Raw genomic sequence first — 22024 nt, forward strand, 5'->3', positions numbered from 1 at the left:
TTTAGATAAAAAAAAAACAAAACTAAAAAAAAAACAAAAACAAACGCGCAAACTCTCAACTAAGGTAGACAGAGTGGCAATAAGAGTGTGTTATAAATGTGTTGGTGAAACTAATGAGATAAAATAGAAAAAACTCTGTGTCTGAAGCTGCAGCAAATGTAATCTCAAAATGTTTCCAAAAGTAATTTTTTTCCCTATTCATTTGTTCTTGGCTGTCTCTGTTGTTTACTCTGCTGTTCTGTGATCTTTAGCAATAACAGTTCAATTTAAACTCTGAGCAGAAAGGACTCTGTCTTCTCACCTTTCTGTGTGGCTCAAAGGTAGCTCACACAGCTGCATTATGGCTTTGCCCTTTCTAGATGAGGAATATGTTGATCTGGTTTCAGCTCATTAACTCTCTAAGGAATCTCTTCCAGCTTAGCTGCCTGCAAGGCTGGAATTGCCCATACTTCAGGATGAGGGCTTTTTTCCTCTTTGAATTTCTGAACGGGTGTCCCAAAAGGCACAGACACTACAAGGCGGCCTGGGAAGCTGCAGGGTGTACTTCATTGGAAATCAGCATCCTCTCTTAGGGTAATGAAATTTTGTGTGTTGCATTTGGCGCTCTGGGATTCATAAAGGTTATCAGTCAGGCATTTATAATAAAAGTTCTTCCAGCTTTTCCTGGCATGCATAGGGAAGATGGGAGTGTTATCATTCTGACATTTCTGTCAGAAGTGGTATTTGAACCACTGGATGATTCTGACAAATGCCACTGCTGTCATCTGCTGCTCAGTTTTAATTATATCTGACTGAGTCTTTCAATGGCAGCAAGCAGAAAACTTAATTAGTTAGTTTAAAGGCTGATCTTCAGAGTTTGAAGAATCCAAACAGCTTTGCAGCATTTCTGTATAGAGACTGCCATTTTCAGTCTGACAATACAAGTCAAAAGAATTAATGGTGCCACTCATAGGAAGAAAAAACAGAGAAAGGCTTACAAGAATATACAAACACCACCATTTTCGTACCTGACATGTCAGCGAGACAACCTTGTGTCTAAGAAATTGCTGTGCTGGCTCGCAGGTGGGTTTCAGACAAATGGTAGCAGAATGTAGGCAAAAGATTGGGTGTTCATGGGAACACAGCAAATGAACATCTGTTACCTTAAACAGAATGTATACGTTTATTCTGCAGCGGACTGCAAGCACTGCACTATTTGGGAAGAGTGAAAGGCTGGCACTTTCTCACACACCAATGCACTGTTCAAACAAGCTGCTCAAAAGAAGATTGCAGTAACAATTTATACTACCTCTGTGTTTGCTTTCACACTGTTAATATGATTATATTTCTCCACTATATCCTGGAAAAACAAGCATTAGTAAGATGCAATGTCAAACTGCTAATATGATGCAATTAGAAGTTAACATTACATTCACATACTGGTTGCAGGTTGCCTGTAGGGAAAAATCAACTGAAAATACATTGGGTTTTTTTTTCAGAAATCCCAGGGCTGTGAGTTTGGGCAGCTTCATGGTGATGTGGACTGGAAGATGGGCTTTCCTTGTTAGTGATGTCACACCCTCTGGAACAGTGCTGCTGGTGTCCTTTAGGATATTGCTGAATTTCATAATTTTCAAGGAATGGGCTGGTTTTCCTACATAAAATGTGCCAAGAACTCCATGTGAGCTGCAGTCAGGAGTCAAAACACTTGATGACACACAGCCCACAGGATTGATCAGCTCTCATTGTCTTTCCCTGCATTTGAAAGGTTTATGTTCATAACTTATCATTGACCACAGAATCACAGAGGTTGGAAGGCACCTCTGGACATCTCCTCATCCAACATTCTGCTCAAAGCAGGTCCAGTTGAGTAGGTTGCTCAGGGATGCATATGTTCAATCAGGTTTTGAATATCTCCAAGGCTGGAGACTTTCCAACCTCTCTGGACAACCTGTACCACTGTTTGACTATGCACGTCAAAACCAGGCTTTTTCTGTTTAATCAGATTTTTCTATATTTCAGTTTTTGGTCACTGCTTGTTATTCTGTTGCTGAGCCCCACTGAGAGGGACCGACTCCATCCTCTTTCTTCCCTTGTCAGGTATTTATACACATTTATTAGTTCCCCCTAAGTCTCCTCTTCCCAGGCTGAATCGACACAGCTGTCTCAGCCTCTCTTATGACAGGTGCTCTAGTCCCTTCATCATGTTTATGGCCCTTCACTAGACCTAGTCTGGTATGTCCATGTCTTGTGTGGGGGAACCCAGGACTGGACACAGCACTCTCCACTGATGTGGTCAGGGCACATTTCTGGCTCATGTTCAACTTAGCGTCCACCAGGAAAACTAGGTGCTTTTCAGCAAAGCTGTTGTCCAAGACAGGTGGCCTCTAGTGTACACTGGTGCATAGGTTTATTCCTTCCCAGGCACAAGGCTTGGCATTTCCCTTTGCTAACCTTCAGGAGATACCTGTTGGCCCATTCCTCCAGCCTGTCCAGGTCCCTCTGGATGGCAGCACAACCAGCTGGTGTATCAGCAACTCCTCTCAGTTTTGTATAATTTTAAACTTGCTGAGGGTGCGCTCTGCCACACTGGCCAGGTCATGAATGAAGAGGTTAAACAGAGGACGGGGGGGAAAAACTGACTAAGGAAATTTTATGGCTTCTATCACTGTATTCTCAGAGAGTCACAAATCTAGTTGAGGTCTCCCTGCCTGGATGCTGACTATGCTGCTATGTTGAATCCCAATCCACTGGACCTAAAGAGGTCCATGAACACACGTATGTGTACGACTGGATGATAAAAAATGTGCAGTCAGCTTCACTAGTCTTCCTCTCCAAGTAGAGGGGACTTGTCTCTCTTCTGCACTATCACTGGGCTAATGAAAATATTCTCCCACTGTGAGGGCAGCCTCTTCTCTCGTCTTTCACGGATTATTGTGTCCTTGCTGGCTTGCCCATGAAGGTGAGTATAAATAAATACAATAACATACCTCCCTGTGACATTGTAGGGGAGTTTAGTTAAAGAAACTCATTTTGCCTTGGATAGTACTTTTGCTAGTGGCCATAAAGCAGTGCATTTATAGGATATGTGATATGTTTTGTTTATCTTGGACATTTTATATCTTAACATTTTCTAGGACATACACAATAAGCAAGCTCACTTTTTACTTTCCATCAGTAGTTGAAAAGTAAGATTTCACTACTGTTAGGTTTTTCCCTTGAGTATAGTTCAGAAGGTAGAAAGTACAAAGGCCAACTTTGTGGCAGAGGATATAAGAAATCACCTTCTTTATGCTTAAGGGCTGGAATTACTGCTTCCCTCCTCCAGTTGAGAAACAGTGCACCATGTTTACTCTTCAGCATCACTGTGAGGGAAAGAGGCCATCCCAGCAGCCACTACTCCTCCTCATCCATGTACCTCCTTCTTACTCCTTATGCCCTGATCTTAGCCATTCTTGGAGGGAAGAAGACACACCTCATCCTGGGGTGCATCACCATCTGGTCAAAATAGGTGATTATTATGCTGTATTCAGCACTGTTGTGGCCTCACCTAGAGTGTTGTGTGCAGTTCTGGGCTCCACAATTCAAGAAAAATGTGAAGGTACTCAAATGTGTCCAAAGGAGAGCAACAAAGCTGATGAGAGGGCTGGAAGGAATGTGCAATTACACACCCACCCCACCCCAAACACACACACCTGTGTGTTCACACACACACACACACAGAGCTCTTCAGGAAAGGAAATCCAGCCCTTTTGTAAATTTCCAGTTCTTTCTTTCATAACGTTTTCTGAAATGTCTCAAGAGGAGATGACAGGCTCTTACCAGATAATTTGGTAATGAGGTCTACAAGTCACTTTTATACTGCTAATCCTTAGAGTTCTTCCAAGATATGAAGAAAACAACAGAACTTTCAAATGAACTGTATATTCAAGATAGGTTTTTCAGTTTTTAATGACAAATGCAGGAAACTCCTCACTGAATTCACAGATTGTCCTTGGACAAGATTTACAACAACTCAGGGCCTCACAAGCTTTGGTGTTTTTTTTCATAAACCTCCCACTAGTCAAGCAGCAGCATCCTCTCTCAAGGAAGCAGAACTGGAACTCATTGAGATTAACCATGATAAATCCATATCTTATAGTGGATCAAGGTTTCCAGAGGAGCTGGGGAGCAAAATAGCCACATGGTCCAAGTGCCTTGCTGAGGCTCCCAGGATGTAGTGAGTCTCCTTTCCTTGTAAAAACATTTAAGTAAGTAAATGTCAGTATACCCTTTCTGCAAAAGCATCTTACAGACCTGTCCCTTTGCTTGATGATGGCTGCAGTGTTTGCCTGTGTAGACTCAGCCTTTTGGCTGAGCTGTCACTCTCCATCATCCAGCTAACACAGTTATTTCTGTATTATAGACCCATTATTTGACACTGAAGATATCTGGTTAATATATTAGCCAAAGGGATACTGAGAATAATATGCCACCTTTAGCAGGGAATATTGGATGCTTTTGTCTCTGAAAAGTCCCACTGGTCTGTCCTTTGTGAATAGCTGTAAATTGGTTACTGGAACTAAAATGCCACTTTTTGTCCAATTCTTTCTTGATTTTACCCAGGAGGTACATAGCAACACTTGATTAAATTGCTTGGTGCTGCTCTCTGTCTAAAAAAAGACACACGAGATCAGCACATGCATTTAGGATATGTTAAAAACAGGTGAAAAAAGAGCTTTTCATACACAGTTACCTCTTGTCTATCCTTTTTTCTGAAAGGCATTAACATACTTTAAGTCAGAGTTTTTTTACTCTGCTAAAGCTGTGTAAAAGTTAGAGGTCCAGCCTAAATTAGCTGGACAAATGTCCTCCACAGGACATCTTCCCTAAAGAGGGAAATTCACTGTCCTTTGGAGGTTTCTCCTCTCCATTCCTGAAGCTAACTTAAACTCTTAACACAGATGGCTAATTTAACTACTATCCCAACTTTGAGGTCATTACAGTTAGGTGAGGTGATGCCCACCAAAGCCTGCAAAAGCTTTCAATAATTTTCTCCCTTTAGGAAAAACCTTTTAATTTTGCAGGCCAGGCAAATTCTTAGGAGCGTCTTGGCTTTAGAGAATTCAAGGATGATGATAGTGCAAAAGTAAGATAAAAGAAAAGAGTAACTCTGATTTCTTTTAGAAATTTTATCTCATTCCAAAACCTCCCAGTAAGCACACTCTTGTTTGGGAGAGGAAGCCACTTTGGATTCACTTCCATTCCTCAGATAATGAGAGTGCAAAAACTGCAGTGGACATTATTTCTTTTCACATCAGCAAAAAGGGTGAGGCATTCAAATTTGCACTGAAAATTGAGATGAGGTAAAAGATTAGACATTCTGTAAATATAAACCCTTTAAAATAAAACTATAAAATTATACAGATGACATAGAAGTATAAAAATTGTTACTTACATGAATAATTCACTAACTATTGAATGGTATAAGTCACTAACTAATGTGTATTACGTGCCGTTTAATAGTGGATGTATCTGAAGAAATATGGAAATTGGAATACTTTAATAACTTTCTATATGAAAGATGATGAGACTGCCTAAATGATTAAGAGGAAGATATGTTATAATGAACTAAAGCCACTCGAGTGTAAGGTAATTTTAATTCAAATCTCCATCTGCTTATGTATAATTAAGACTCATTTAACAAGTTAATGCCTAACAGTGAGAACTGATAAGTTTGGTATTAAAGAGCTCAAGAGAAGTAAATTAAACTGTCGAGTTTGAGAAGCTTTCATTTGAATTCCCTGTACCTAACCAAAACACAATCTTCCAGGTGCATTTCTTTACCCTGTCTATGCAGCTAGGTCCCAGATTTGGGGAGAAAAAGGAGGTGAAAAAACAGAATATCTTTGTTATATTTTTGTTTTAGATATTATGTAAAGTCAGGAGTTTGACAGCATCTTTGCTGACATGAATATTTATACTGTTCAACCTGCTCTCTATATAGTGTCTATACATCATTAAGAAGACACTTTGCATTCCATCAAAAATATTTATACATTGCAGAGATTGCAAGTGGAGTGAAATAACCTATGAAAATAAGAGGATTGCCTTTGATATGCAAAGAAAGTAATATTTTCTTCAGTAGTAAATTTTATGTGTTATTCACCTGCTTAACTTTCTATTTCAGTCATTCTCCAAATATCTTTCCTGCAAGGTCCAGTAGTCAAAACATTGGCTTCAACCTTTTCATCTTTCATCATGCAATTTTAATTTTCTTCTTTTGGCTTCTTATCCACTGTCAAGATGAGAGTCTCCCGTATTCACTTCATACTTCAAATTCTCTGTGCTCTCAATTTTTTGTCACTGGAGTCAGACATCAGCTTTGATTTGTTCCTAGTGCTCAGGAATAAGTTAAACACTTACGTATTGAAATGTATTGGAAGAACAAATACCACAGTGTGCCCAATGCCTATTGCAGTGCACATGTTTCAAAGCGAAGTAAGACAGACAAACAAAGCTATGAGGTTTTATGACCAAGACCTGATCTCAATAAATGACCAACACAGACATTACACTAATTGAAGCTTACTGTTTTGTTCCTAGGCCAAAACAGACTTTCTTAATCTGCCCTAGCATCAGTCTAAGAGCAGAAAAATAAAAGACTGAAGCTTTTAAAATGCACAAAAAGAGTAGAACCCATGCCTTACTTCTCAAATTGAGTTTTGGACAATGGAGGTCCTTAAAATTCAATTTGTGTATACATACACAGATTAACACAATTTACTGCTTGTAGAAAGTCTCTTCATTATAAAAGCATTTGAGTTAATACGCATTTTGCCTGTTATTGTGGGTCTCATAAACAAGGGAACACGTTTTAAAAAGCCTTCCTCCAAGGTTTAAAAATGCCCTCTGTGCAGAGGGCATTTGCAGCACTTCTGCAGAATGAGCTTCAAGTGGCATAGGAAATGCGCCAAATGAACCAAATCACCTAAAACTGAGACAAAAACTTACAGTCATACAAAGCTTTCCATTTGTCTTGATAAGCTGATCTCTGAGAAAAAAAAAATCTGTCTTTTTTAGTTTAAAGCCCCCTTCAATATTTATTACCTTTCAAGTTCAGAAAAGTCTTGCTTCTAAAAGAAAGAAGGAAGGAAGGAAAGAAGGAAGGAAGGAAGGAGACTTAAAAGTGCAATGGAAGCTGAACTAGTCTGGAGGGGGAGGAGGCCTGCATATTTTCTGTGAAACATTGCTGATGGCCTTTCCCTGGTACCTGAGTGTATCCCAGAATGCATCCTAACCTCCTAGATGACACTGTCACTTCTGGATTTTTGTATGTCAGGACATCTCTGTTTTGGGACATATTTGTATATTTACTGAAGAAAGAAGCTTTCAGCAGGGAATATCGGCGTGAGATGGACTAATTAGTAAGGATTCTGTCACTCCCCATGGTCTAGTGACTGTGGAAAACAGCACATACATCTGGATGTAACTCAACTCTCAGTTTTACTTAGCAGTTCATATCAGTTGTCAACAGTTGAGCCTGTAGCTCAGCCCCACTACCCACAGCTGTCACAACTAGGATGGTATATGAGACAATCCCTTCTTCCTTTGAAGAAGGATTTGAGCTACTTCATTTGTTAAAAAAAAAAAGAAAAGAAAAAAGGGTATTTCTAAATATCTGTCTAACATGGCTCACTGGACAAACACTTTTTGTTTGTCAAGTAGTCTTCTCCATCCAAACAATCTCTACAACAGAAGTATTGCACTTCTTAACCTCACAGGTATCAAGGTTTTGAACAGCTACGCAAATGAAATTTTTCCCTGCCTCAGAACTAGACGAGTTGGGCAACAGAAGTCAAGATCCTTAATTGCCAGGAGCAGAAAAAGCTGCACATAGCTGAAGGTTCTCACAGTGAGAGGTGAACTCTTTTCACAGAAGGACAGAAACATGCTTGCTCCCAGGAAGGGTTCAGGGATTATATTTGAGCTGGCTGCCTTGCCGGGTGAATCCCAAATCCCAGGTTGCAACTCAGAGGCGTCATCCAAAGCCAGTTGTCCACGTAGTAGCTGACATTAGGACAAGATTTATGACATCTGAAAACCTGGGCAAAATCTACACATAATGCAGCTATCTGCAACTAAAAACTGGAGCAAAGTGCTTAGCCTTACAAATGCAGCAACTGCCATACAAGCAAGCAGAATGTTCTTTAAAGAAACACACTTCAGAGCAAACGCATTTAAAGAAAAAAACTTGCCTATGATCCCTCTGCAACATCCTTTCTTCTCCTCTAGGCAGTAGCCAACACACCTCTCTGAGAGTAACACCACCAGGTTTCTGACAGCTGCTCTGTTTTGCTGTAGCCAAATGACAGTCCCCATCACATTCATTTTAACTACATTCCTGAAGAGTATATAATACTTTGAAAAAGCAGTGGGTCCATAAAATGGATATTAAGAGAACACTTAGCCCATACATCTTTGTGATTAGCAGCTTAAAGGTTAAAAACCCAAATAAAACAAAACCTGGAGCAATTCCAGCCTTGAGTCAGGCAGTATTTTATCACAAAAGCCATGTCATACACCAAGGATCCTGTTCTGTAATTTGTATCAAGAAATGTGGGTTAGAAATGAACATTCGTCAAACAAAAACAAAAGAAAAAAGTTAAACATCATTATATTAATGAATAATCAAATCCCCATGAGTTCAGAAACTGTAATGTAAAGTTGCTGTATCATCACTTCTGAGGTCCTTGTGCCCTCTCAAAAGGCAATGTATCAAGCACAAACTAGATTTTACCTCTGGTTGCTCTTGTTCAGATTGTGTTACCAGTTTCTTTTGAAAAAAAACAATCTGATGCAGTAGGTTTAGTTTGTTGCCATGATCATACAAAAAATACCATTTTCCCTTTAAGGATACTTATATTGGACAGGAAGATTCAGGGATCCCACTGATTTTAACCTTATTTATGGTGAGCAATGCTCCTCAATCAGCTGGCAATACAGTTGTCAAGTACACAAGCCTTTTTACAAGGCTATTTTGTTGGCTTCACAGGAAAAATTACCTCCCACTGATCTCAGCTGGGTACCAGTGTTGGGGGAAGGATGAGCGGAACATTAACACCTTTCCCAGCAATGATGTGGCCATGGTAACAAACCTATGCAGCTCCTCTTCCGGACTTTTGCTCTTTATCCCTGCTAAGCAAGATCTGGTCTTGTTCCAGTTGGAAAGAATTTTTATTTTTATATTCATGTTACTTCATATGGGAAAAAAATTGTTCTCACAACAAACGAGTCTTTAAAGGTTTATCACAACATGAAATGCATTTTGTTCCTTCTCTTTTAATTTGCTTTGGTGCTAAAATGTTATGTTCCTCAGTAAAAATGATGACATTTGGAAAAAAAGTATATGCAAGAATAAACTACATGTGGGATGTCAGCATTGTATTTCACTGATAAAGAACTGCTGGGATGAGAAAGCACAATGCTGAGTCCTGCCCGGCACAGAAACTAGCTGAGAGCAGCAAGCAGTAAAACACTCACCTGCCATTCAGCCCTACTGCATCACCATCCTGGGAGGCCTTGCAGCCCCAGTATGGGGTTAAATGTTTATTTTCCTGCTAGCAGGAATGATTGAGACATTTCACCAGGGAAAAACCCAACACTTCTTGTCCCAAAAACTGCTCAGGAACAAAAGGAAAATGACACTAAGTAAGTGTAGTTAAGAAAACAGGAGAGAAAACCATGGACTGCTGGAAACCCCCCAGACTAAGGATTAGGCAGGGGTGTGCCTATTTCATCAGGTGAAGAAAGGTGGCTGGGCTCTGGCAGGTGTGTGCTGAGCTAGAAACCATGTCATGTGTGCCACTAACAGTATTACTGTATCACCTCTTGGTTTTGTCTTTGTGTCTCACTAGATTTTGACATATCTCCTCAGATTTGGACACATTTCAATTTACATTCTATTAATATACTATAAATAATGTTTATTTGTTTCTCTAATTATTATCTATTACTTGCCTCTCCTTCTCCCCTCCAGTTAGAGTCCCTACCACCACCCTCCAGTTAGGACTTTTCTCTAATTAGACATGGATTTTCCTGGTTTTATTTCTCAGTGATGAAATAATGATATTACATTTTCTGAAGATTCATGTTGTTCTCTGAATTTGGGTGTCACATTAGTTTGAAAGGAGCTCTGCGCCATGATTTAATAATGGGAAAAAAAATAGTAAGTACTGTGTCTAAGGGAAAGGCATAACAGTAGCCATTGTCTGGAGTTGATAGCAGCTGAACTGATTAGGAATGAGACCTGTTTCTGAGTGTGATCATTGGAATGCAAGGAGTGAAATGGCCAAACCTCTGCTTTGATGTTTCCAGAAAATGAACGTGTACCTTTCTAGGTGACTTAGGTTGGGCAAAGACAATTCCTTGGCTCAGCTGGAGAGGTGATCTGGTAAGAGTCCCTTGAAGCAATACTGCATCACCCTGTGATCCTTTCTGTCTTGGATTCCACACTTTTTCTAATTTAACAGGAAACAGATTAAGTATTCTTCATTGTGATCTGAACAGCTGTATGCTTAGTTAGGATTTAGCATGATGCTTCCCTAAGTCTAGTGGGGAGAATTTTCTGATTATCAAACTGTGAACTGTCAGTGGCATAATCTTTTTAAGCACTAGGAAAGCAGTGTTCTTATGGTATTTTCATGCCTGGAGAGGGAAAGACCACTGCCAATGCCAACTGGTGCCAAAAATGGTAAGAAAACAAAAGAGTGATTTCCAGAATTATATTTTGGAAATACCATAATGAGCCTTTCTGCATCTTTAAGTATATATTTTAAAGCCTGATGCCAAGTGACTTCTGCACCTAATCCCGCTATAGAAAGCGCCATCATCAGGAGCTGCTGTTAGTCAAGCACAGGGACAATAAAAAGAGGGCTATTAGGCAAGGTCTTTGACCCTGCTGACTACTCAAGACTAGTCATTTCAGCTTGCTGTAACTCACTGGGTTGCCAGCAGCAGCAGCTCACAAGATGTCCCAGTGGCAGCTGAAGTGCCTCTGCTGCATGGAGAGACAGGGACATCAAGCACCAAGACAAGTTGTTGTTGCTCCTGAGCCCCAGCCAGCTCCCACTGGGACTCTTCTAAAAGACATGGATGCTCCTCAGCAATAAAGCTATACTCTCAACTCATTTAGTTGCTTTTCATTCTTAACTTTTCTTAACTCATCTTCTATGAAAATGTCACTCCTAGTTTTTCTTGCACAAGATTTGGCTCAAAGTTAGGCATATGATGTGTTTTTGTTTTGTATGTGTAGAACAAATAGCAAGCTCAGCCAGGGAAAGGACTCACGGTAGTTACGTGACATCTTACAACACAGTAATATATCAAGAAATCATTCAATCAACTAATAATAGCAGGTAAGGAAAAACCAGAAAGACTTGCTCAGTCTCTATGGGTTCTGCAAAATGAAAAGCTAATTCATAAGAAATAGCCTATGGAATTGTGTCCTGTGTTCTTGAAATCTCTATATGCTGTAAATACCATGCACAGTGAGATGACTCATACTTTAAAGGCAAATACTCAATTTAAATCAAAGAACTCCTGACTTTTTTTTCCTTAAAGATAAGCAATAATTTATTTCTCTTTCATCTTCACAATTATCACAAACTGTCCAGATACATGACCAATGCCACTACATAACACAGGAGAATTGCCCACTTACACTTTACTTGGACAGATACAATTGCAATTTACAGATTAAATGTACTGTACAATGTGTAGTTGGAAAAATGTCAGTCTTATCTATATGATGGGATGTGGTATATGATTTATAAACAGATTCAATCTAAGACGTAAAACTTTAAAACTTGTTAAGCCAAGGATAGAGTATAAAGCATTTTGTTTGGTATTTTATTGTTACTAAAGTAGAAAAAGCAAAATTAGAGAAATAAATCCACATCTTAAGTTACAGGATATGTATTAGGTTAAGAAATTAATTGGCTTCTCCAGTTTTTTTTTTGCTTTGCTTTTTTTCCTCTTTTTTTTTTTTCCTACAAATGAATATATGAATATATCGCAGGATAAAGAAAGACTGCCAGATAAAGAAGGTACCATTATATGAAAAACAAATGAAAAATTACCAGGTAATTTTGCTTACAAAAAGATCAAACTATAAACAGTCACAAAATATATAAAAATGCCACATTGAACGAGGCAATTGTAGTCTACCTAAACTGGTAGTATACTCTCTGAAAGAAGTTGCGTTCATACAGTAGTAACTGATAAAAAGGCATTGTGCACTCTTGTGCCATCTGGGGATTTAGCACCATGTGTCATCAGTTCTTGGATTGTCATCCAGTTGTCCAAGATTTTCTTGTTTCTCTTTTTCATCATCTTTTTGTGACTCAGTTCAATAATGTTGATTTCCTTTTTGCCCTCACTGCCACTCTGTGGACTTTCCTTAAGACACTCCAGCCTGCTCCTCATCATGAACTCCCGCCGCCTCCTCTGCTCCTTAGCTCGCACCAAGTGTTGCTTCCGCTCTTCTTTGCTCCAGTAGCGACCCATCTTCATCTCACTCATCGTATCATCATCTGTTGTCATCCCACTGCGCTCCTCTTTAATTTTTAAGGCACGTTCCTTCAGGATTCTGTCTCGAACTGGTCTCTTTGTGATGTACCTTGTCCCATCACTCCTTATTTTCACTTTCCATTCCATCTTGGGCTCTGCACACTTCTGTGAGTCTTTGCACATGCTCACCAGGCTGAGCTGGCTTTGGGCATACTCCACAGCAGACTTCTGCTGGATCAGTTGCATATAGCTTTGATAATGCTTTGCATGAGCAGGTATATTCCCGTACCTGTAAGATGAACTATGATATGGAGACAAATAGGGAATGTGCTCATTGCCCTGTCTTTCCTGGTCTGTGAATTTGCTGCTTTCTGATGCCAGCACTGCATTCTCGACAGCACTGTTTTGCTCTGTAGGTTTGGTTTTGGCTGAGGCTGTCTCCCGGTTGCTTTGTCCTGAGGATGACTGATTAGCCACTATTGTGCTCCTCAGGTTTTTCCTATTGGTTATGCTAATCATCCTCTGGAGAGAGTTATCAGGGGATCGCTCCACTGTCAGCGGAGTGCTCCTGCAACTTTCAGCTGTGTTGTAGGCACTGGAGCTGTCCTTGTCAGACTTCTCAGGGTGCTCCATGATGTCATCCAGTTTGCCTCTTTGTACATCTATGCTGGTGTTATAATTCCTGAAACTTTCATCGTGTAAAGCCCAAATGTCTCCGTACTGATCTCTCACCTTTTGGAGCTGGTGAGCTTGCATAATATTCTGGCATTCAAGTTCAATGTTCCTCAGTTCCTCGTTGAGTAGCTGTAGCTCATGCTCCACTCCATCTTGCTCTCTTCTGTTGCATTCTATCATGCTGCTTGAGTAATAGAGATCATACTCTCCATGGTTTCGAATCTTGCACTTCAGTTCCAACAGCTGCCGAAACCTTTCACATTCCTCCTCTGGGTTTCCTATGAAATCAGATTCAATGTATTCCCCAGACACAAAGCTTTTATTGCACTGGAGCTCAACACCACCTAACATATCCTGGCTGTGGCCCAGATCCCGTTTGCTCTGCACGATAGTGGTGTTCTGCTCCTCAGGTGCATTTTCTTGCTCTGAGCTCTCATCATTACGGAGACTTTCATCTGTAGGTCCCACCCCGCTGTCCTTCTCATGATTGTTGGATGATGAGGTTGCAGTGTCTGTAGTGCCATCTTCCTCTTCATGTTTCTTTGGCTAAAAAATGAGCAAACCAAAATGATTATCAACTGCAGACCATATTACAGGAGGATATTTTCCAGATCTGTTTTGCCTAAACAGCTGGGCTCTGATTTAAGCTGAATTAAAATAGATCACTAAGCAGCAGTCCTACTGCTCATAGCCTTTAAACATTTCTGAGAGTCATGCTGTGGTGTCCACACCAAGAAAAGTAGGTGAATTACAGTACTAGTGACATAGTTTTTGAAGGCTGGAAAGAAATATTTCCCCCTCTATCTAAGCCATTTCTTTGCAGTGCTTAAAGATAATAATCACCAGATGGTGTGCTGTTTTTGATTCTGGATTATGGCCAGAGGCTGGTGGAGCTGAAATCTTCTCAAACTTGGGAAAAAGCTTCAGTATTGGTATCAATTCAAACAAATAGAGCAAGCAGCCAATCAAACTTACGGTACTAGTACAACCTAAGAGGGTGCAAGAAGACTACTGCTTCTTTTTTTAATCAGTGAACTTCTTTTTAGCTCCATGGAGATGGGCAAGGTTGACCTTGCAAAGAGCTAGCTGCACCCTCTCTCACACTTCTTGTATTCAGTAGCCTTTTCCTGAAAGAGTGTTGATTTTGAATTCTAGGATTTTGCTCAAATAAACCTCATTCCATTGCATCCCTGGAGACTACTTTTGTTCCATCTTTAGAGTTTATGTTGCTCAGAAATAAAACCAGTCTTTCACTATTAAGTATAGAACAACACTGAATGCTTTGCCATGGGCATAATGTCAAGCTCTTTGGCTTTTGATTCACACTCCACTCACTGTACCTCACCTGTTTATATTCTCAACCTATTTATATTCTCATAGAAAGTGAGATAATACCTCTCTGAAGAGACAAACACTTTATTTTTCAAACTAGATTAGCAAATAATCATGCAGAGTGCAATTTATATGACCAAGTACCTTATTGTACACAGTACCACCCAAACGCCATGTCTCTTTTAGAAGGTATAATTGCATAATTATGCATAATGATGGTAAGAACTGAGGGAGAAAAAGGGTACAGTGCACCAAGTGAAAGGAAACAAACTCAAAGAGGCTACTGCCATAATTCCCTTTTTATCTACTTTGACAGACAGTAAAACAGGATGAAAATGTCTCTCCTATCTCATCCTTTCTCCTCTCTTCATGTGCACCTCATGATCACCCACCCTTCATCTGGTTTTGCTTCTTCAACAGCTAGGAAAAAATAATGTCCTAGTGTCAAAAAACCAAAAATAGTCTCCACCCCCAATTCAATGTAAGAGTGGAATAAAACAAATATTGAAAGAAACACACCACCAGAAGAATTCAGTGTCTGTGAGAAACCAGTTAAAAATTTCTGAAAAGATGCTTTAGGACATCTAGGTTTAATTTCATATTTTTCTAGTTTACCTCCTCCAGGTGAGTGGTGCTACATATGCTATTCTGCTTCCTTCTCTCACCTGCTTTGGAGCTGCTGCAGCTTAGATTGACCTCTCCTGCCCCCAGATCTCTCAGCAGAGAAGCAACTCCAGTCTGGGTCACCTACACTGCACCCCAGCCACTGCACTGTGCAATCTACGTTTCTCACTGCTCTGGAAAATATTTAACTCCTGACAGGAAGGAGAACAGCTCCCCCAGCCAATGGGACGGCAGTGCTGCAGAACAGTCAGGAATTTGGGTGCCTGTCCCAAACGCAGGGATTCACACTATCAAATGAGGACAGCGAGGATCTGCTCTCTGACCCGGGGGTGAGTGACATAGCGCAATTTGCACCTATATGATTAAAACTCCAAAGACGGTGGCTTATCTGTAATGTGAATGTGTTAGCACAGTTACACAGCTTGCAGGAGCTGAGCTCCGTGATGTTTCCTCTAATGTTTCCAGAACGGTGCTACACCACCAAAGCATATATTTGAGCACTTCCGAAAAAAAATCACTTAATGAGGCTATTTGTATAGATGTTGGAAACAGAGTTTACAGTTCGGGCCCCTGCAATCAACACTTTCAGAATTAGTGGCTCTTGTTTTCCACACCAATTTTGTCAATAACTTAAACTTTGCTCCTTCAACTTCCACTTGATTTAGACTGATTGAAAGTATACACTGCCATCTAGTCAAGTTACCCTATCCAGAATTAATACACACACAAAAAAGATGTAAACAAAGCAAAGCCGTTTTTTCAGTCTAATAGAAACCAGATGGGTGGAATTGATCTGATCAAATATAAGTGACTATAGTACAGGCATCTGAATGTCAGGTAGTCACTTTGGGTTCCCCTCCCAGAGGGCAAGAAACAAGTCCCTATACAATCAGATTCTTCTCAAACTTTAGCAGACATCCATATCAAATTAAATCTTTCCTTAGTATGTGGATACTTGCAGATAATTCCATTAAGAAAATGGAAAGTAATACGGATATTTATTGTACTGCATGTTTGTGAGATACATTTTATTAAAAAATCCACCTTGACTCAAGTAAGGTAGTCTCAGGAATTTCTGTCCTGGACTTTTAATGCTTTCCTGAGTTCCTAAATATGTGTAGATTGAGCAGTCTTTTACAACATGGGATTATTTTAATTTTATTTTGAAAGTTAGCAAGCCTAATTCCAGGTTAGAAAACAAGAAAAACTCCACAATTGTCAGTATGTTGCTTTTTCTGGTGTTATCTATTGTCTATTCCACACAGAGGGTTTGTTTTCAAACATATATTGTCCACCTCTTCTACAATTACTTCTGTTTGAAATACCAAAAGGCTCCTTAGGCCTCATCTTTGCAGTGAGAACTCAGATAATAAAAAGGGAAACCCAGTGGTGCGTACAATCAAGCAATAAATGAACCTCAAAAGATTCTGCATTTCAGCTTCAGCAAGCATTCATGCCTATAAAATGGCTAATCTTACAGGCATTCAGGCACTGTTCTATTCTCATTTTACAACTTATGATGTATATTGGGACTCAAAACCCAGATTGCTACTACACTCTGAAGGCAGTAAGATTCAGTTGAAGAGTCTAACAAACATAGCTGCTAGTGCAATCTCTGCTCAGTCTCTGACAGCGAGAGGGAGACTGGCCATGGGGAGAGGAATCTCCAGTGTCAGGCTAACCACTCCAGCCATGAGGGAAGTTTGGAATTGATTTCACTGATGCACTAAAAGGCCTCTCTAACAAAAAAAATTATTTTCCCCCAGATATTTTCACTTCATTTCAGCTTCGAATGAACTAGAATGATTTTTTTTAATCCAATTCTTTCTCTTCTTAATAGGTTTTGATATATTCCATGATACCAATAAGAATTTCTGCATGGCAAATGTATGGTATTCTTCTGAAAATTATCTCTGCTGCACAATGAACCATGATGTTGTAAAGGGGAAGGAACACAATGAGTTATAAAAAATGGAGAATTACATCTTTCTGCAAGGTTTATTGAACTATTCCATACAGAGAAGATACAATTCTTGACTGAATTCTATAGAGTGGGTCAAAGACATGACTATATACTTGATTCTTCTATTACAAACTGTACCAGACTTTTCTGTGAAAGCTCACATTAAATATTAAAATGGCATTCTGTAAAACAGACTCATATTTGGAATAATATTCTGATATAGAGTGTATTCATTCCTTTAGCTCTAAGATTCATGATGACAGATGATTATGACACCAGAGGACTAAGTTTTTGTTCACTAAAAACAAAGCTGGTCTCCATGGCCATCTGGGGAGCTTGAAGATAGTCAGATTGGCCACTGGCAGCTGCAATAAGAGCAGTTTCATAGCTCCAATGGATTGTATGATTCCCCTCAGGAAACTGCTAGATTTCCCAGCCTAACTAAAGAACCAGTTTTCTGTCAAGTCACTATGTAGAGTCTAGAAAGGCAGCAGCTGTCACAAATTACTGACGCCCCATTACACACCAAGCTGCATTTGGTTGACTCAATTACTCATCAGAAGGGCAAAGCAACGTCTAGCTGTCCTAGAATTACTTCAAGCAACCCAATGTCAGATACGGGCAAGCACAAGTGACCATAATGTTTTTCAAGTGTAACACTCTTCTACAGTAATATAAAATCTCAAAAGGGAAAAAAAAATGTCCTTGGTAAAAGACCAAGGGAAAAACGGGAAATAAACAATATCAATAGGTTCTGTGAAACCACTTCACAGAACACCACTGTTTAATAGTTAACACTATCCAAAACCCAAATTCAATGAAAAAGCCAAAACTTGACAAGAACTTTGGAACATCACAACTGTGAAGTGATTTCAGGGGTCCCAACATGTCACGTGAGGGCCTAGTAGAAGCTTGTAGATAGACTTGTTCAGAAATTTCTACCAGAAATGGGGGTTTTGTGAAAATGTCACCATGCAAACGAATTTTCTTTGCAAAGAACAAGTGTTCTTTCTGACAGGAAATCTTTTGCTATCCAAGATAAAATTTTGGTTAAAACAATAAAGAAGATGCCAAATATCAAAGTAGGTATCAGTGCAGCAGATTTGACCTGGGAAACCGAGGCTTGCATCACTGCCTGGAAAAGAGAGTCACAACTAAAAGGCTCCTATAAAACCTGTTGCAAGGTTCGCTTCACCTCTGACCCTGGAGTTATTCCACTTCATGTAAGCAATTAAATGCTTATAAGATCAAAGATTTGTAATCTAATCTATCATATTCCATGTAATTGACATATTATTCTGTCACTGTCTCTGTCCCAATGAATATTTAATTTATGTACAATGAATAGCTTTAATAGGAGCTATCATGTACTCATTACCCCAGCGTCAAGGCTGGAGAGCAGTTCAGGAGGAAACTGAATAGATGCACATTCAGGCCCCCAGTGTGGACCAGGTACTGAGGTATCTGAAGCCAAATAAGCTCCCTGGTTTCCAGAAGAACTCATGCAGCCTCACCTTGTGTGCAGTCTTGGTCACCACAATATAAGAAAGATATTAAGCTGTTAGAGTGTCCAAAGTAGGGCAATGAAGATAGTGAAGAGCCTTGAGGGAAAGCCATATGAGGAGCAGCTGAGGGCACTTGGTCTGTTCAACCTGCAGAAGAGGAGACTGAGGGGAGACCTCATTGCAGTCTACAACTTCCTCGTGAGGAGAAGAGGAGGGGGCAGGCACTGATCTGTTCTCTGTGGTGACCAGTGACAGCACTTGAGGGAATGGCCTAAAGTTGTGTGGTGCAATAAGAAGTGTCAGGGGAAGTTTAGGTTAGACATTAAAAAAAGGTTCTTCACCCAGAGGGTGGTTGGGTGCTGCAACAGGCTCCACAGAGAAGTGGTCACAGTACCAAGCCTGATGGAATTCAAGAAGCATTTGGACAAGACGCTTGTGCATGTAGTGTGACTCTTGGCTATGGTCCTGTAAATGGCCAGGAGTTAGACTCGATGATCCTTGTGGGTCCCTTCCAAATCAGCATATTCGGTGATTTTGTGATTTTGTGAAGAGAGAAGGCTCTCACAGTCTTTCTCTCTCTCTTCACTCCAAAGAAAAATGCCTCAGGCTGTTTGTGAGCAATTCAGAATGGGGAAAAAAATTGTAAGTCAAAAGTTCTGTCAGTGGAAAACCAGTTTCTCCCCAGTGGCAGAATCCAGAAGCCAGGAAATGAAGTTGGATTTTATGTCTTTGGCTCCACACAGGTGTGCATGCTGACAGATCATCTGATCCAGGAGTGGACACTTACACTTTCCACAACAAAGTACAAGTGAGAAGACCCTTGATGAAACAAAGATGTACGGCATCTTTGCCACAGTCACACCGCCTACATAACATCTGGCCAGGTAAAAGTCAGGACAGCAGCAAGCTGAGACTATGCTAACAATATGCTTATTTGTCTCCATTACCGAAACAAATGCCGAGCTGTGCACTGTTGGTGTAAGAAAAATACACTTTCATTACAATAACACCTGTTGTTTATTTTAAATACCTTTTCCATCTTGTTTTGCAAGCTCTCTGATGCAAGGCTGTCTCGTACCTTGCATGCATACAACAAGAGGAGCACCTATTTCAGCTCAGAGCTCTAGGTGCTACACTGATAAAATTAATTAAAAACAATTGAAACAAAGTATAACATCATAAATTCTGAACAGTTCAGAATTAAAGCAAGAAAGCAATATTATTCTGCATGTTCAGAGAAAATGAGAAACCTGCACTTATCACACAGTATTAAATTGTTTGCTAACTTGCCATACTGGGCCTAAGCATCTACTGTTCTTTTCCTTACCTACAGCATGCCAGAGTTCACAGCATTTTAGAGACAGAAATCTATCAAAGCCTTTGACTCCATTTTACAGCATACGTTTCTATTAATAAAAAAGTATACCTAGCAAAATTTCAAATGATATGTTTAGTAGCAGTCCTACCTGCTCCACCTTGTTCGCTGTGTACTGCATTGCTTCATTATGCTGCTCTTCCAACATTTCCAAGTTTAACTCCTCTAAGAATTCATTCCTTTCATCATCCAGCCACCCTTCCTCCAGCTGCAAAGAATACATTAGTATATTATTTTATGTTAGCAAGGACACATGCTAAAATACAGTAAACTCAAATGGCAATGCTCAACTAGTTCTTTTTATCCTAATGATTCTCTTCAGAAAGCCAGGCAGAAGGAGTTCATGTCTCAAAAAAAGGAGAAAAAAAAGGATAAAAAAATTGGACTCTTATGCCTTTTATCCTTTCGTAAAACAGTCTGACTGATTTTCTCTCATAATGAAGGAAACTGCACAGCACAGACATTATTTCCTTTCAAAAGGTATGAAAGGCACAGCACATAATCCTGAAGCTGTCATGTTCATTACCACAGAGAGCCCCCACACTGAAAGAGTGGCAATGTTACTAATAGGGCCAGGAGGCAACCGGTCTCTTTTCTCTAACAACCTCCATCCCAGTGCTGTGCCCTGCTGCTGCCACCTCAATAGAAACCTTATGCTGTATTTCTGTCACCATTTTCCCATTGATCTTCCAGGTAAACAAATAAAGAGAGCAGGGTCAAAGAAAAATGTGGTGACTTGAAGGGAGTCAATTTTTGGTGTCCCAGTGTGTCTGGAAGCAAGGCTTATCCATTTGTTTGGGTTTTTTTCCCTGAGTATAAAACAATACTTTGACATTTGGTGAAGACAGTGTTGTAAAAGGACAGGAGGGAATGCTATGTTTTCTGTCAACTGTGTATATCCTCTTCCCATACCCATTTTACGCCCTTCACATCTTTCTAAACTGAGAAAACAGGCACCCTGGCCTAAAACGTTACTCTTCCCATTTTGTTCATTATGCACATGTGTGAATATGGCACACATCCATTTGTATCTGCAATTCCTTGCCAGATGGCACGCTGCATTGAAAAGAAAAACTGGTCAGTGGCACTCCTGGCTGTAACGACAGGACTGTAGCAGAAGGAAACACTCATTGTTTTGTCATTGATGAAGAAACCAGATGATGACGGTGACGAAAACATGCTAGAAGAGAAAATCCTCAGCATTAGACAATTAAAAGACCACCAACTACTCATATGCCAAGACAGCAAGAGCAATGTAGCACAGGCCAACACCTACAGCAGAAGTACCACTGTCTCAAAGCCAGAATAGCTCCGGCCCCAGATGTCAGTCAGAAAAGTTACACCAAGCCAGCAAGTAGTAGTTCCAAGCTACACAAGAAGTGACTGATGCTGTGCAGTACTTCTAACTGAATACAGGCAGGAAACCAGTGTTTCCTTTACAAACTCTGTTGTGGTTTTGCCCATGTCAATGCACTCTTTTCTCTCATAAAGAATATAAACCTTTCACCATTTCCCTTGGCAAAGCCGGCCTCCTACAGTTTGGGATTAGGAGGAGACTACTTTTCTTAAGGACATACAATTTTTGTTTGTCCTTAATGGGCCTTTCAAACCATTCTATGAAACATCTGGTAATGGCCACTGGTTTTCTTTACTTGTCTTGTTTATTTTTTTCCCCAAGGAAAGAATGAACACAGCAGTCCTCAAACGTAAAGGATGCAGTTTAATTTCCCTCATTTGAGGAAATTGCAGATCAACAAATCTGGAAGATGAAAGCTGAACCTCATTTGGGCCAATCTGCTGCTTTATGGCAGGCTCAGTATCTAACTAATGAGAACATTTATGCTATGTTACAGATTTTAGAATAAAACTAATATATGGCTTAGCATACATGTGCACTACATACACTGCGTACACATACACACATCAGAACCCACACGCATGGGTGTGTGAGCTCCTCTGGTGCTCTGTCTCAAAACCTAATCATTCATCATTATTCACTGCACGAATACATGGTCAGAGAGG

At 40.0% G+C, this 22024-nt stretch overlaps 1 protein-coding gene across 1 annotated transcript in view; it reads right to left on the minus strand.

Annotated features, from left to right (window-relative positions):
- Positions 1 to 11679: 11679 nt before the first annotated feature.
- PDZRN4 (PDZ domain containing ring finger 4) overlaps positions 11680 to 22024 on the minus strand; it is a 246893-nt gene continuing 236548 nt past the window's right edge. Inside the window, 2 exon segments of the mRNA XM_029963521.1 lie at positions 11680 to 13749; positions 20094 to 20210. Coding sequence (XP_029819381.1) covers positions 12223 to 13749; positions 20094 to 20210 — 1644 coding nt within the window. The 3' untranslated portion in view covers positions 11680 to 12222.

Source organism: Manacus vitellinus, unplaced genomic scaffold (genome assembly GCF_001715985.3).
Source record: "Manacus vitellinus isolate BGI_N305 unplaced genomic scaffold, ASM171598v3 scaffold_5_pilon, whole genome shotgun sequence".
Classification (NCBI taxonomy): Eukaryota; Metazoa; Chordata; class Aves; order Passeriformes; family Pipridae; genus Manacus; species Manacus vitellinus.